The 17,046-nt window shown below is 51.8% G+C and overlaps 1 protein-coding gene across 1 annotated transcript; it reads left to right on the forward strand.

Annotated features, from left to right (window-relative positions):
• The first annotated feature begins 4,079 nt into the window (after positions 1–4,079).
• On the forward strand, positions 4,080–12,358 carry LOC110192511 (fibulin-7-like). Its single transcript, XM_020963712.2, has 8 exons — positions 4,080–4,145; positions 5,439–5,595; positions 6,633–6,803; positions 7,157–7,282; positions 7,959–8,081; positions 9,026–9,163; positions 10,319–10,457; positions 11,708–12,358. Exons 1-8 carry the CDS (start codon positions 4,080–4,082, stop codon positions 12,066–12,068), a joined length of 1,281 nt encoding a protein of 426 aa, XP_020819371.1. The 3' UTR covers positions 12,069–12,358.
• Positions 12,359–17,046: the final 4,688 nt, after the last annotated feature.

Consider the following 17,046-nt stretch of genomic DNA (forward strand, 5'->3'; position numbering starts at 1 on the left):
AGAACCTAGCTCCTGGGAGGGCTGGGAAGGGAATGTTGGGGGTAGGGGGAAGGTAACAATACAAGGAGAACGGGGCAGAGGGGAGCAAGGTCAGGATTGTACTGGTGCCAAGGGGCATCCGAGGCGGGAGCAGAGGGGCTGCCTCAGCCCTCACCTGAATCTAGGTTGTCGAGTCCACAGAGGAAGGGAGCTGGATCCCAGCCCAACTCCGTGGTATAATGCCCCTGGGAAATTTCAGAGAAATCCCATGAAGCAGTTCCTAGGGGATCAAACCCATGCCCTAGGAAGGAGAGGGGACTCTCTCTGGTCCCTGCATCCTATACTGAGCTGGCAAGAAAAAAGTCTGGGTTAAGAGGAACAGAAAGAAAAGACAAGTAAAGTCAGGGCTGAGTCCAACAAAGAGCTATTTCAGGCACCACTGCACTGAGCCAGGCTGGATGGCCGTGTTTCCTTGGTGCTTCTAGGTTCTGGGGACAGATGACCCAGGGGATGTTGGTGGGGTAGAAGGGACCCTTGGGCCCTATCGGCCCCAGGCCACAAATCCCCTCTGGGCTAGTCCAACCCTAGGGGGATTGCTTTCAAATGAGATGCTACTTGTCAAGGGTTCAGCTCAGTGCCTGGCACGTGGAATGGACTTAATAAATGCTTGTCACTTCCCTCCCTTCCCCTTTCTGGGGCCCAAAATATCGGTGCGGGACAGCCCAATTACAGTGGGAGGTAGGCTTTTCCCTGCATTTTTCTTCCCACAGGGAGGTTGATCAATGATTTGCCTTGCAGGGTTGCCAGCAAGGACTCCTGGCTCACAGCTCTCTGCTCTGTAGGGGCAGGGCAGTGCGGAGAAGAAGAGAGAAGAGGGTGTCTGGGTGTCTGAGTGTCTGTCTGTGCATGTTCAAGGACAGACGCGGTAGATTGGACATCCGTGCTGCAGCAGTCAGACCAAGCCAGGCACAGACACCTTTGCCACTAAGTAACAGGAAAGTGGCTTCTTTCCCCAATCGTTTTTAGCTCCTGGCATGGTCAGGATTTAATACTCTTTACCCCTCCAAAATTCTTTCATATTAATTACCAAAACTACTTAAAAGCCCTTTTGAGATCTTGTGGCCCTTATGACATTTTTGAATGAAATTTATGGTTTCATTCTATTCAGAGTAACATAATTTCTAATAGGAAATTATATTGGAGATTTCTGCATCACTGTCCAAAGAGACACTTGCTCCTCCATTCACCTGGAGCCTAGGAGAAGCGGTGAAGTCTGAGGACCTGGGTTCAAATGCTGATTCCGACACACTCACTTACCTCCCTGGACCTTCTGCTTTATCTCAAAAATGATGGATCTGAGCTCACCTAAGGTCCCTTCCCGTTCTGAATCTAGGACCTGCTGACCTCGTGGCTCAGAACTGGAGAGGACCAGCACCAGGTGGATGTCCCAGGGAGATGCTTGCCCTCCTACCTCTCACCACCAGAGAGCACTGCTCCCTTTCTGACAGAGAAGTGGGCATTGCCTGCATTTCCCCACTGGGTGTGAATGGGTGATTCTTTCCCTTTGAATGGGCACAGTGTGCGGGGCTGGGCAGACTTGGCAGAAGCTCCGGCCTCAAACCTCTCACCCAGTCCCTTGCCAACTCCTCTCCCTTCCAGGCTGACAGGCCCAGGCCCAGATCACCGGGGGCCCCAGATGCTAATGACCCTTTCTAGGGCAATGTTCCTCCACATCAGGGCTCTCGGGAACAAGCAGAAGGTAAAAGCATCACAGCATCCTGAAGTCTCAGCGTCAGAAGGAACCTCCATCCCTAGCTACTCCAACCCACACCTCAGTCAGTCAGTCAGTCAGTTAAGCATTTATTAGCCCCCCCCAAAAAAAACCATTTATGAAGTGCTTACTGCATACTAGGCACTGGTATACAAAGAAAAAGCAAAGAATACAAAGAAAAGCAAAAACAGTTCCTGCCATCAAGGAGTTTACAATCTAATGGGCCATACAGGACATAAGCAACTATATGCACACAAGATACATACAGAAGAGATGGCAGTGAGGCAGGAGCGAGTGGGGGGCCAGAATTGGGACAAAGTACAAATGCTGAAAAGCAGAAGAGGGCAAGATGAAACCAGGATTTCTTCTTTGTCACCATCACCTTGTATGTACGTGTTGTCTTCCCTAATCATAATACCAATAGCATTTTGAGGTTTGTATTATCTTATTTGACACTCACAACGCTGCGGGGCAGATTGAAATAGGACAAGTCACCTGGCCGGGGTCATGTAGCTACTGGGTGTTTGAAGTGGGATTTGAACTTGAGTCCTTTCTGACTGCAAATCCAGCGCTCTATACACTGACCCACTGAGCTGCCCAATTGAGAGCAGGAATTGGTTTGTGCTGTCTGTGTATGCCTAGCCCCTAATTATCCCTCTGAGTAGGGAGGGGAGGAACTTGGTGAGAACTCTGCATCAGGAAGATGGTTGGGCTATTCTCTGTCCTGGCTGGCGGAGGAAAGAACACTGGCCTGAGAGCCGGGAGGTGGAGAGCCCAGCCGATGACCAGACCTGTCGGTAGGGTCCCAGCGATTCCTCTTTCTGCTCAAATTCCCTACGGCATCCCCTCAGATTTTCTTCCCCACATGGGAATGTTCCGCGACTGCCTCCCAATGGGTGGCTTCCATTAAAAGCCTCTACAGACATTCTGTGGCACTGCCTTGCTGGCGGAGGGAGGGGAAGGATTCCATCCCCTTACACACCATTCCTACGCCAGCCCCACGTCCTGCGCCTCCACCTTTTGGGGTGCCTGGGGTCCTTCTCATTTTCTTCCTTCTCTGAGCTCAGTCCACTCCTCACTCACTCAGCACACCCGGACTTGAATATTGTTAGTTCTCAGGTCCCCTAGATTGTCATTTTTTGTATTCTCCACAGAGCTTGGCTTGGGGTGCTGCGCATAGTAGGACTCCGTAAGCATGTGCTGATGGATGAGAACAACCTCAAGGATCTCTCCCTCCCTTCTCCATCCTCACAGCTGCAGGAGCAAGGGCCTGGTGCCAGGCCAGGGACTCGGGGAGAGGCCTATAATCCAAACAAGCTTGCGGGCTCTCTGCTCTCTGCCTCACCTTCTCCCTCGATGCAGGCAGGAAGAAGAAAGAGAGGACAAGTTTCTGGGGTGGTGGGGGAGAAAATTCAGGGTCCAAAATACACACATACTACAGAAGGCTCCCAGGCCCCTTGGAGTCTGGCCTGCCCACAAGCCCCTCCCTTACAGGCAGATCTCTGGTGGTAGGTGGGGGGACCCTGGAGGGGGAAGGCGGCAGCTCCTCCCCAGCCCCGCCCCCTCAAGTTGGAAAGTCAGAGTGAGAGGTGGCAACGTCCTTCAGACCAGACCGAAGGACCAGCCAGCCAGCAGGAGGGGACAGCACGAGGGACCCCAGGTCATAGCTGTGCCCCCAGGCAGGATACAGCCTGGCTCACCACAGTAAGTTGTTTGGGAGAGGGAGGGATCTTGGGGGAGGAGTGCCTGGGAATCTGGGACCCCTAGGGTGTGAAATGAATGTGCTCCAAGGCTCTGGTCCTGGGGAAGCCCAGCCTGAGGGAGACACCTCCCCAGACCCCATGAGACTGCAGCCAGCAGGATGGCTGTTCAGACAGGGCTGGAAGATGCCCATTTTGGAGACTGGCCAGGGACACCCCAGAGGAGACGCCTCCAGGAGGCAGAACAGAAGGAGTTGCCAGCGCTAGGAGAGGGCAGTGGATTTCAATCTTCCCTGAGGGAAGCTCTCTACAGCCAGTGACCATCTCCTTACCGCAGATATTCAGAGGGCTGCTCTGACTGGTCCTGGGGAGACGATTCCAAGGTTGGCTACGCTCCCCACCCTACCCCACCTCCAAACTCCCTTCCCTTTCCCCATCTCCTGCCAGTAAGGGGCAGCCTTCTGGGCTTCCGAAATGAAGTAAGAAAATCAGAGCTCTGGGAGAAGGCTCCAATTGACCCACACCCTCATGCAGTACCCCCAACGATGCTCTGGGGCCGGGTGCCCTCTCTTCTCCTCTCCTCCAGGCTGCCTAGACCCTGGCCCTCACACCGAACCTCTCCAGCCACAATGTTGTTTGGGTTGCTGTTTCTCACGGCCCTGAGCCTCCTGCAGATCCCTCTCAGTGATGGGCAGGTAAGGGGAGTCCCTTCACTCCCTTCACCCCAAGACTTCTCATCAATCCTCCCCTTGGGGAATAATCAGGCAGCAGCACCTAGGGCTAGGCAGATCCCGCCCAAAGGCGCACATCCTGGACTGAAAGATAAACATACCCATTTCCCAAATGGTGAAATCAGGGCAAATCTGGAATTTGATCAGACTCTTTTCCAATTGTCTCTGATACCTTTTGTCCTGAAAGGTTAAATGAACATTCATGCATTTATCCCTCTTTGACAATAATAATATTAATAATAATAGCCAGCACTTACATGGCACCTCAACATTCACAAAGTATTTTACGCATTATCTCATTCGGTCCTAATGATGACCCTATGAGGCAGGTGCTATGATTATTCCCATTTTACAGATGAGGAAAATAAAAGTAGGAGAAAATAAAAGTAGGGGGAAAAAAGTGACTTGCCCAGGGCCACACAGCTCAGGAGTGTCTGAGGCAGGTTCAAACTCAGATCTTCTTGAGTCCCAAGTCCCATGCTCTATCCACTATAGTAGCATCTGTCCTGAGGCACAATGTAAGTCAACTATGTAACATGATGTGCAAAATGAGGAAAATCTGCTGTCCTCTGCTCTGGAAGGTCACAACCGGAATATTTGGCCCTCAGTGGCACATTTTAGGAAAGCTATGGACTTCATTGAGAATCTTCCCAGATGGTCGTGTCTCCAGGGGAGGTTAACCAGAATAGAGAGGGGCTGCAGGCCATGCTCTACAAGGATTGGTTGAAGGAACCTGGAGTCAGAGAACCCCATTTTAGAGATGAAGAAAGTGAGGCAGAGGATAAGTGACTCGTCAGAGACAGCTAGGAAGAGTCTGAGGCTAGATTTCAACTCAAGTCTTGTAGACTCCAGGTCCAGTATTCTATGTAATTGGCATCCTCTAGCTGTTTCTTGCTCTCTGGGCTCAGTTTCCTCATTTGTAAAATGAGGGGAATGGACCAGATGATTTCTAAGGACCCTCCAGACCCTCTGACCCAGACAGAAGGCTGGGAAGAGGGGCTCGCTCTGTGTTGTTTGACCCCAGAGGACTGGGGAACTCTGGGAAGGGAGGGGCTTGGGGGCAAGTTAGGAGCAGAGGGGCAGGGTTTTGTCCCATGTGGGGAGAAGCTTTGGAACCCTTTCAGCTGCCCACAAATGGGAGGCACTGCCTTGGCTCAGAGGAGCAGGCTCCCCATCAGAGACCTCTAGACGTCTATGATCCTTCCCAGAGGGCAGATGGTGGGTTCTGAGTCCCTCTTCCTACCTTCCATCCTCCAGGGCTGCCTGAGCAAGCGATCAGTGCTGGCCACCATCCGCCAGATGCAGAAACTGCTGTCCACCCAGGAAGCTGCCCAGCTGCAGGGCCTGCGCGGCCTTAGGAAGCAGCTCACCATGCTCCAGGGGAACGTCCACAAACAGGCCACACGGAGGAATGGTAACCACGGAGGCTTGGCCCTGCTCTGGGAGGCAGCTGCTCAGGGACTGGGGCAGCCCTCAGACTGGCCCGTGACGGGCCTTTGGTTTCCAGGGCAGACTGGGAGCCCTGGTTGGTGCTAGGGGCTGGGTGAACCCATCCTACCTGCTCAGGTATCAGGACCCAAAATGCATTTTTTTGGCCGACACCATTCACATGGAACTCAGTACCAGTGGGGCCGTTGGGGTGCAGAGGTAAGTGGGTGGAAGAGAGACTGCCTCCCCTTCAGGTAAGCTGCTGCCCAGGGACTAGAGGTACCTGGAGGGTGACCTTGGGGAAGTCAGCCCTGTTCTTTGGACCTCAGTTTCATCATCTGTAAAGTGAGTGGGGGGAACTGGCTTGGATGACCTTTACGGTCAGTCACAGCTTTGAAATCCCACGATCCTCTGATTTGGCCAGACAAGCTTCCCATAAAGCACGCCTCCAGTCTGTTCTGATTTTCCTCTAGCAAGAACTCTTAAAATTGAGAAAACAAGGATTTCCTCGCCCTCTGCCGGTATTTAGTCCCCTCCCCGGCCCCTCACACCTGCCCACACGTTCCTCCATGTGCTTTGCCAGAGGAATCACAACATTGGAGCTTAGGATGGTCCTTCGAAGTCAATGAGTCAATCCCCACCATTGTACAGGTGAGAGGTTATGTGACTAGCTTAGGGTCACATAATTAGTAAGGGTCTGAAGTGGGCTCCAAACCTGGGACCTTGGCCCTTCAGAACCAAGCACCCTCTGCAAGGGTCAGGCGAAGCAAAGCTTGGACAGGAACTATTTTAATAGCCTCTCCAACCTAGCAGAGTGATTTCTGGATTTTGGGTCGTCACTTGGGTTTGAACCCTAACTGTGGGATCCTGGGTAAATCATATCCCGGGTAAGTGCCTCAGTTTTGTCATCTGTAAAATGGGATGGTACATACGCGATAGCTTGACTCATCAGGTTGCTGGGAGAAGCGTCAGCCATAAAGCATTGCATAAATGTGAATTATTTTTATTTTCCCCTCACCCCAGAGACATGCCCCCATCTGGCTATGCCAACACACGGCAGGAAGCTAGGGAAGAAAGTGGGCATAGGGCACGAGGTGCATTTCCTGTGCAATGCTGGCTTCCAGCTGGTGGGCTCAGAGACTCGACTGTGTCAGGAGAACCGAACGTGGAGCGGACAGCAGCCCTTTTGCAAGAGTAACGTATTCATAGCACTAAGGAATGGGCAGGTGTGTTGGAAGGCAGTGGAGGGGGTCGCCATGGGGCAGAGGAATGCTGGAGAATGCTTGGGCTGTGAAGGGAGCAGAGGCTCCCAGTCCAAAATGCTGGATCTGATCCAGGCTCTTGGTTTGGCCCCAGTGAAGTGGCTCCAGATGATCACACCCCCCACCCCGATCCCCAGGTGCCAGGCACAGATCTGTCCCTCCAGGTCCCTACCACTTCAGTATCCCAGAACCAAATCAGACTTCAGGGATCAGTTAGGGGGAGGGGGTACCAACTGCTCCCTGGGGCAGGACCAGGCATGAGATGAAGGATCCCCTGGCCCCCAGGTATTGATGACTGTGCCAGCCAGCCCTGCACCAATGGGGGCACCTGTATGGATGACGTGCAGCGATACATCTGCCTCTGTCCAAGTGGCTGGACTGGAAACAACTGCCAGACGCCAGCCACCTCCTGTGAGTGCCCCACCTCCCCTGCACCTGTGGGACCATCCCCAGGGAACCAGCTCACTTCCACCCTCCAAGAGGGGACAAGAAGCAGCTCCTGTCTCCTCGAGGCAATGCTATTATTGATACCTGGGCTGAGAGGAAAGAGAGATCAGGCCCCACAATGGGCCATTTGAGGGGGAACTGAGAAAGTACGGGGGAGGCAGGCAGACCAGGAAGGGATTCTCCTATGTTTAGCCATCCAACAGGGACTGGCTGAGGGTCTCCCATGTGCCTGGTCTGGTGCTAAATACCACAGGGGAGTCTAAGAAGACACAGCACAGGACCCTGGCCTGAAGAAACCTGGGCATCTAACCACATGGACAAACACCCCTTACCCTAATCTCTAGAATCTCTGCCTCGAATTACAGCACACCATATTCCTAGGCCATCCCCCTGCTGAGCTCTCTGACCCTCAGCATCTTCCTCTTCAAGTATAATACTCCGCTGGGAGTATCATACAACTAGGAAGACCTAGGTGGCTTGAGAGCTTGAATCTGGGGCCCTTTGGGCACCCTTCTCCCAAGGGCCCATGCCGAGCCCTTTTGGGCATCGTGCTTGGCCATTCAGAGCAGGGGGCCCTGGGGAGGCTGCCCTCTCTGACTGTGACCTCTTCTGCCTGCCCCCCAACCCCAACTCCTCACAGACTGGGTGTCCCTGAGCAACTCGTCCTTCAGCCGCCAGCCCCGCTGTGCCGAGAATGGGCAGGGTGCCCGGCAGTGCAGCTGTGACGTCGGCTTCCAGATGCGTGCCGGAGGCTTGTGTCAAGGTGAGGTTGGCCAAATACGCCCCTGGAGGACAGGCGCATCTCCTCAATGAGAGTAGAGAATTGGGGAGTCAGAGGACATTAGTCCTACAAAGGATGACCAAGTCTGTCATTTATAGAGAAAAAAAAATGAGTCCCCCGATGTGGGGCTGGCCCTTCAAATTATACCTTGGGGCTCTATCTCTTTCTTTCATACCTGTGCATGGGCAGATCCTCTGCTTGGAATGCCTCCTTCCTCATCTCCAGCTCTAGAATCCTTGACTTGTTGACTCCAGGTCTTGGAGAAAAGTTGTGAGGGCTCTGTCCTCTCAAATTATCATGTCTATACTTCTGTTGTATCCTTTCAGTAGAATGTAAGCATCTTGAAGGCAGGGAGTTCCCTATACCAATGAAGCCATAGGCCCAGCGCCTATCCCTCTGTGTCCCCACCATCTGGAGTGTCCTCCAGATTTATTCTTGCTCGAGTGGATTACTGGGACTGGATCCTGGGTCCCCAGGTTTCCCCAGCCTAATATGCCCTCCTCTGGATCATCACTCCCTGGGAGGCCTGGGAGAGGGAGAAGGGAATGGAGGAGCTAAGCTTTGTATAGGGTTCTAGACAAAGGACCCATCCATGTCCTATCTCTTCTAGCCAGGATCTTGGAGACCCATGGCTCTGAGCAATGGGATGTAGTGGAAAGAGCCCTGAAGAGTCCCAGGACCTTGGTTCAAATCTCAGCTCTGCTACTTACTGAGTGACCTTGGATAACTCAGTGTCTCTGGGCTGCAGCTCCTCATTTTTTAAATGGAAGAGGTTGGACTCTAGTCCAACTAAGGTCCTTTCCAGCTTTAGAGCCTCTGATGTGACCAGCCACAGGGAGGCTTCAGTCTCGTGGGAGGGGGTGGGAAGGAAGGAGGGTGCTCTTAGGCTGTCTCATCACCCGACCCTCTGCTGCTCACCTTCTCAGATGTCGATGAGTGTCAGATGTTCCAGCTGAACCACCAGAACAGAATCTGTGTCCACAGCTGCGTCAACCTGCCTGGGTCCTACCGTTGTATCTGCCCTCCAGGCTACCTGCTCAACCCTGACCAAAACACATGTGAAGGTGGGCACTTCTGTCCAGCTGCCACTCTCCTGCCCAAGGGATACTGGAGCAGGATGGGAGGTGGGGGGAGAGCACTCTTGACCTTCAGGCACCTCCTCTATGGGAGCCTTGTTTCATTATAACTTGCCCTCTGTGCCATCTCCTTCCCGTCTCTCCTCTCATTCCTTGTTCTATAGGGTAATCTTGCATATCACATGGTACACTCTAACTCTCCTTAGGGCTCAGACAGTCTCTTGTTGGCCTTCCCCATATCCCAAGGAGTTTGGTAATGATTTCCATGCTCCCCATGCCCCAGAAGAGGAAACAGAGATGAGGGGGTGGGTGTGGCACCAAGTGAGCCAGGACAAGAACTCAGGCGTCTTAGTTCCTGCTCTGAGACCTCTCCCCTTGCCCCTGTGAATTCTCCTTGGACACAAGAAAAGCCTGAGCTGGGAAAGTCAGACTCCCAGCCCAGCCTTTGCTGAGAAGGATCAGAAGGTCCTGTTTGGAGATCCAGCCCGTCCAGCAGGCCTGGGTTATCCTGAGGGTCACTGGAAGATAGATTTAGAGCTAGAAGGGACTGTAGAGGGCCCTCATCTTACAGATGAGGAAACTGGAGACCAGCAAGATCAAATGACTTGTCCAAAGTCACACAGCAGCAAGTGGCAGAGTCAGGATTCAAACCCAGATCCTTGGATATCAAAATTCAGAGCTCTTTCCACTGTACCATGCTTCTTCCTATCTTCTCTTGTCCTGCCTCTATAAGCCCAAGACTGAAGGATCCTCTGTGTGTCTGTGTGTGTGTCTGTGTCTGTGTGTCTGTGTGTCTGTGTGTAGTGTGACAGACAGAGAAAGAGATGAGGGAGAGAAGGGGAGAGAAAGAAGAGAGACAGAGAGAAGAGAGAGAGAGAGAAGAGAGACAGAGAGAAGAGAGGCAGAGAGAGAGAGAGAGAGAGAGAGAGAAAGAGAGAGAGAGGGAAAGGGAGAGAAAGGAGAGAGACAGAGAGAAGAGAGACAGAGAGAAGAGAGGCAGAGACAGAGAGAGAGACAGAGAAAGAGAGAGAGAGGGAAAGGGAGAGAAAGAAGAGAGACAGAGAAGAGACAGAGAGACAGAGAGAAGAGAGACAGAGAGAGGGGTGAAAGGGGTGAGACAGATGTTTGTCTTGCCTTTGCCAGATGTGGATGAGTGTGCAGACCAGCAGCACAACTGTAGCCGAGGCGAGCTGTGCATCAACGTCTTTGGGGGCTTCCAGTGTGTGCGGCCAGAATGTCCCCGGCCCCGGCACAACGCCAGCTACGTGAAGACATCAGCCTTGTGAGTGACTTCCTGAGCCTTTTGGTCTCGCTCCCCCTCTCCCCCTCTCCCACTTCCCACACCCCCTTCCCCCTCCCCCCACCGCCCCCCATCCCTCCGCTCCCTGCCCCAGCTTTACTCTCTCGGGAGGAGCCCATTAGGCAAGTCAAGTCGAGAAGCCATTTACTAAGTCTTACTACGCACGTGGCACTGTGCTAAGCACTGGGGATACAAGGAAAAAGGGGTGGGGGGAAGGTCCCTGTTCTCAAGGAGCTTACACTCTAACAGGAGAAACACCATGTTGAAAACACAGATACCAACAGGCTACATACAGGATAAAGTGGAGACAATCTGAGCGGGAAAGCACTAGCATTACGGGGGCCCCGGGGAAGAATCTTGCAGAAGGTGGGCTTTTAGCTGGGACTTGGAGAAAGCCAGGAAAGCCAGGAGATGAAGAGAATGACTTCCAGGCATGGGGACCACTGGCAAAGACGAATCGAGTTGGGACACCTTGTGTGAGGAGCAGAGAGGCGGCCAGTGTTACGGGGTCACTCTGTGGGGTGGAGAGGAATTAAAGCTGTCAGAGGACTAGAAAGGCTTAGAACAGCCTTTAGAAGCCCAACAGAGGGTTTCTATTTAATCCTGGAAGTAATAGGGAGCCAGGTCAGCAGGCCCCAGGGCATCTCTCCTTTCCTCTCTCCTATACTGACCAGCATCTAAATGCATTCACCTGGGGACAGCTACCAATTCTCAGGCCTCTGAAGCTGAGAGCCTAGTTTTCCTTAAGAGGCACCGTCAAGTCTAACACTCCCAACCCTGGTGGCCCCCAGACAGCTAAAGCCCCCATTAGGTTGCACTGTGAGCTGCTAGGGAGCAAAGTAGATAGCTTTCAATAGACCTGGAGTCAGAAAGACCTGAGTTCAAATTTGGCCTCAAATACTTACTAGCTGTGTGACCCTGGGCAAGTCACTTAACTTAAGTTTCCTCAACAGTAAAATGAGGATAATAATAGCACTTACCTCCCAGGGTTATTTTCATTTGTTAAAATCCTACTAAGTGCCAGGATACAAAGAAAGGTGAAGATAAAATGAGGTATTTATAAAGCACTTTGCAAACCTTAAAGGCTAGCATACATGCTAGGTAGTTATTGCCATGGAGACGGGAGGCAGGAGCCCTTTGGGGCCAAGCAGGCTGCCCCCATCCCCCCTGGGACCCCTAGACTCCCAGGAAGGAGGCCCTCAGCCTCTCCCTCTCCCCCCGCCCTCCTCCAGCCAGTGCGAGCGGAACCCGTGTCCCGTGGACAGCCAGGCCTGCCGCCAGGCGGCCAACTCCATCTCCTTCCACTACCTGCCGCTGCCGTCCAACCGCACGGTGCCCCGCGTGCTCTTCAGGATGTCCACCACGCGCTTCCTTGGAGACAGCCTGCGCTTTGCCATCACGGGTGGCCGGGGCCTCGGGGCCTTCGCGGTACAGCGCTCAGACCGGCACACGGGCGAGCTGGTGCTGACCAGCCCCGTGCCGGGCCCTGCCACGCTGGAGGTGCAGCTGGAGATGAGCGAGCTCTCCAAGAAGGTTCTGCTGGGCAAGCACGTCTTCAGGATCACCGCTTTCATCTCCCCCTATGAGTTCTAGCTCATTGGTGGTGGGGGCCCCCCCTGGGTGTCCGCAGCTGCTTCATGATAGGGCTGGGGCTGAGACCCACAGCCAGAAGCAGCACTGCTGCTCTTGTGTCCTTCCTCTGCCACAATCCACAGTGCTGGGATGCTAGGGAGGGTAGGGGAAAGACCAACAACCATGACCTGGGGGTCAGAACACCTGGGTTCTGGTCCTCACTCTGCCATTTGTGACATGTACGAGCCTGAGCAAGTCACTTCCCCTACCCTGGGTCTCAGTTTCCCCATCTGTAGTATTACACAAGATTAGGTCCCTTTTGCTTCTAAGAAAATAAAACCTAAAATAATTCAATATCAAGCTCTACAGAAGAAATGTGATTGGCTTCCCTCATCACCCCCACCTCCCCACCCACCCAAAGCACACCAAGAAAACCTAGCCTCCAGGCCATTAGGGGGTCTGGTGGTAAACACCAATTCTTTGTGAAAATAGACTGAGAGGTGGATAGAGCACCAGCCCTGAGGTCAGGAGGACCTGAGTTCAAATCCAGCCTCAGACCAAACACTTGACACCACTTACTAGCTCTGTGGCCCTGGGCAAGTCACTTAACCCCAACTGCAAGAGAGAGAGAGCGAGAGAGAGAGAGAGAGAGAGAGAGAGACAGAGAGAGAGAGAGAGAGACAGAGAGAGAGAGAGAGAGAGAGAGAGAGAGAGAGAGAGAGAGAAAGAGAGAGAGAGAGAGACAGAGAGAGAGAGACAGAGAGAGACAGAGAGACAGAGAGAGAGACAGAGAGAGAGACAGAGAGAGAGAGAGAGACAGAGAGAGAGAGAGAGACAGAAAGAAAGAAAGAAAGAAAGAAAGAAAGAAAGAAAGAAAGAAAGAAAGAAAGAAAGAAAGAAAGAAAGAAAGAAAACAGACTGAGAGGCCTGGAGGAACCCACTGGCTTGTTACCTCTAACCCCCAAAGACACAACCCCAGAGTTAGGAGGATGTCTGACCTATGCATCTGCTACTATGGAGACTAAAAGCCCCTGGGACAGTGACCAGAATCCCTTCTACCCATCCCAGGGAGCAAGGAGTCCAGCAACGTCATTCTGGCCTTCCCAGGCCAGGTCACAGAAGAAAAAGAGACGGGAGGCCGTACAGCCATCATTGGGAGTCAGTATGGCAGACATTGATGATTGCCTCCCACACCACCTAATGATTTCTCTCCTATGACACACAATACAGGATTATTCCCCATTCAGGTGCCTTTTCCCAGCAATCCTCATTATCTCCTACTGTTGTCCTTCCACATCTCTCTATACCCCCTCCCCAAACGAAGGTCTTATTACCTTGGGTACCCCACCTCCTGGGAGAGTGCTGGACTTTGACTCCGGAAGATGTGGGTTCAAATCCTGCTTCTAGCACTCACTAGCTGTTAGACCATGGATAAATCATGTAACCTCTCTGAGCCTCAGTCTTCTCAACTGTAAAATGAGGGAGGGTCATAATTCCTGTAAGGCCTACTTTACAGGGTTATCATGAGACTCATGAGATAATTCATGTAAAGTATTTTGCAAACCTTAAATCACTATGCAAACGCCAGTTCTCATTACCAGCATCATCCTCATCCTCCCTGTGTTTACAGGTGCAAATCCTGAGTCATTGTTCCCCTAACTCCAGAACTGATGCAGATACCTTGCGTGGCCCCAGTGCAGGGCATGCCAATACGGCCTCTGTAGGTCTCAGCCAATCCAATCTCAGCTCAATATTCCAGGGGAGCCCAGCGATTTCCCAAACTGTTTGGACACATGGACCGGACTGGCCCTGCCCTGTATTCTCATACCCCAGTCTGTCTTGTGCACCTGCCCCAGTGTCTGGGACCTGTGATTATCCCCACTGCAAAAACCTAGGAAATGCCCTTGTCCAGTTTATCTCACGCCTTTGTGGCCCAGGGCCACTTGTATGTTAGCATCCCATCATCCCTCTGCATCATGGAAGGGGAGGAAAGGAAAGATGACTCAAGCAAAGATCATTCTCCTTACTCCACAAAGGGAGAAACTGAGAACTAATGGGAAGGCGTGACTTCTCCAAGGTGATGTCCTTGGGTCTGGGATCTGGCCTCGCCTCACCTTTGCCACCCACACAGACAGCCTCTTTCTGGCACCAGTCAGGGCCAGGATATTTCCTCAAACCTGTCCACATCCCCTGAGGCTAAGGAGGGAAATGGAGTCCCAAGGAAGAGTCGTGGAAATGATGCACGTAGCCTTGGGAAACCCAGCCACTATGGGAAGGTTCAGGTAGCTTCTGTCATTTGTTCATTTGGTTCAATCCCACATTCTCTCATGCTGCTCTGGCAAGGAAGCGAAGCCCACCCCAAGCCCTGGACCCTGCCCCCCCAGCTCCCAACCTCCTGTGTGTTTCAGATTCTAACAACGTCTTCCCATCTGTGGGCCAATGCTACGTCCCCTAACCCAGGCTGCCACATCTGAAATCCATCCATTACTCTTCGGAAGACAAAACCCACCACTCCTCCATCCTAGCCTAGACATGCATGTCTCTGGACTGATAGAACTGCTCCTGCCCCGTCCTTTTGAGTTGCTCAGTTCCAGGTCAGGGCAGGCTCTTCAGGGATCTCAGAGTCAGTCCAGAAGTATCTCCTGGCTATGTGTCTCTGCCTCCTTTTTGTTAGGCATGGGTCTTGTGGGCTCCCCAGCTTTCATATCCTGAATGAACTTCTCCATCTCACACATAAATTTCCATCCTGCCTGCTTCTTCTCACCTCCACCCACCAAACCATACTGAGCATCTAAAAGTCATTCAACGAGTATTAAACGCCTGTTATGTGCCAAGCACTATGCTGGGTGCTAAGATAAAGACAAAAGTGAAATTGTGCCTGCTATCAAGAAGTTTACATTTCATTAATTGAAATAACATATACACATACACACACGCACGTACATACATACACACATTCACATAGATAGACAGACATATCAAAAACACATTCAAAGCAGACAGAAGGTAATCTTAGAAGGGAAGGCTCTAGCATCTAGAGAGGCCTAGGGAAAGGCTCCTACAGAAGAAGACACTTGGGGCAGCTAGGTGGCATAGTGGACAGAGCACCGGCCCTGGATTCAGGAGGACCTGAGTTCAAATCCAGCCTCAGACACATAACACTTACCAGCTGTGTGACCCTGGGCAAGTCACTTAACCCCACTGCCTAACCCCCTCCCCCCCCAAAAAAAAGAGGAAGAAGAAGACATTTGATCTGAGTCTCAAAGGAAGTCAAGGATTCCAGGAGGCAGAGGTCCAGGAACCTTGAGAGCGAGGCAGCAGGGAGAGATGGTGTGAGTAGCCCTAAGAAGGAAGGCCAGTATCACAGGACCATGGAGAGAACAGAAAAGAAAGGAAGAGCCAGGGAGTAAAGGGCTTTAAACATCAAGCAGAGGAGCACATATTTGACCTTGGAAGTTAATAGGGAACCCCTGGAGGGTATTGAGCAGGGGAGGGACGTTGTCAGACCCGCACTTTAGGAAAATCACTTTGGCAGTTCTGTGAAGGATAAATTAGAATGGCGACATATTTGAGGCAGGGAGACCAAGGAAAGGACGATTGTATCTTGGTGGGTGGGTGCAAGATACAAGGGGGAATCTAGGTATGTGACAAAAGATATCAATAAAATCTATTACAAAAGGGATAAATAAAATTATTGCCAAAGAAAAATTACAAAAAAAAATTATTACTCCAGCAGCAATCCAGCCAAGAGGTGATGAAGGCTGAACTAAGGTGTGGTGACATGAGTGGAGGGAAGAGCACAGAGGAGAGACGTCACAGAGAAAGAACTCAGATTTGGCAACAATTTTGATATGTGGGATGAAGGAGAATGGGGATAGAGGATGATCCCAAGGTTATGGACCAGGGTCTGAGAGGATTGAAAGTCTCCAAGACAATAGCAGGCCTGCCCTGCCTGGCTCCTCGAATCTGCCTGGAGTCTTCCTCTCCCCACAAGCCCAGATGTGGAAACTGAATATTTGCCTGGGACCGGTGGCTGCCTCTACCACTCCCACCCCATGACTGGGCATCAGGCAGGCCGCTCTGCTCACCAGCTTCAACGTGGCCCTGAGGGCTCTTCTGTTCCTTCCTCCCACTAGGGTCCTCCAAAGGAACTTTTGCCCAAGGTTCCACTATAGTAATAATAATAATAATAAATATATTAGTATTTTGAGGTTTGCAAAATGCTTTACAAATATCTCATTTGATCGTCACAACCCCCATTTTACAGACAGGAAAACTGAGGCAGGCAGCGGTTAAGTGACTTGCTTAGGGTTATATAAGTATTTGAGGTCAGATGTGAATTCTGGTCTTGACTCTAGGTCTGGTGTTCTATCCACTGGGCCACCAATCTGTCTATACAGGCACCTGCCTACGTGTAGGCACTGGAGAGTCTAAGAGTCAGGCTTGACCCTGTCCATCCTCTGAACAGAAGTCTGATAGAGGATGGTCTTCCTTCACTACAGGATGAGGGAGACAGCAAGGGCATATCTACCCCATTTTTCACATCTCCTCGCTGCCGGAGCCTAACTAGAGCCGTCCTTATCCTCACCCCTCAATTCTCTATGGCCTTTGCAGTTCATAAAGGGTTTTTCTCTCTGTTCATTTAATCCTCACGACATTCCCATACAGTGGTTAGTGCCCCATTAGTGGGTACTAACACTTTCCATATCATGCCAATTGGATTCTGGATTTCAGGAGACAGACCCCGGGAATATCATTTATATTATGAATTATGTTAATGTCAAAACCCAGGATTTTGTGAGGACGTATGACAAGCCTGGTTCACAGCCACCAACGTCCCTTCTGTCCTCACTCTAGGCCATTCTCTGGCACACAACCAGCTTTTCAGTTCAATGTGACCAACATTTTTCCCAAGTATCTGTTTTGTGCTGGGCACTGTTCTAGGGACTGGGGACACAAGAATGAAGGTGACATGGTCCCTGTGCTCAAGAGATTTTCA

The sequence above is a fragment of the Phascolarctos cinereus genome, unplaced genomic scaffold (assembly GCF_003287225.1).
Source record: "Phascolarctos cinereus isolate Bilbo 61053 unplaced genomic scaffold, phaCin_HiC Scaffold_2;HRSCAF=192, whole genome shotgun sequence".
Taxonomy (NCBI): Eukaryota; Metazoa; Chordata; class Mammalia; order Diprotodontia; family Phascolarctidae; genus Phascolarctos; species Phascolarctos cinereus.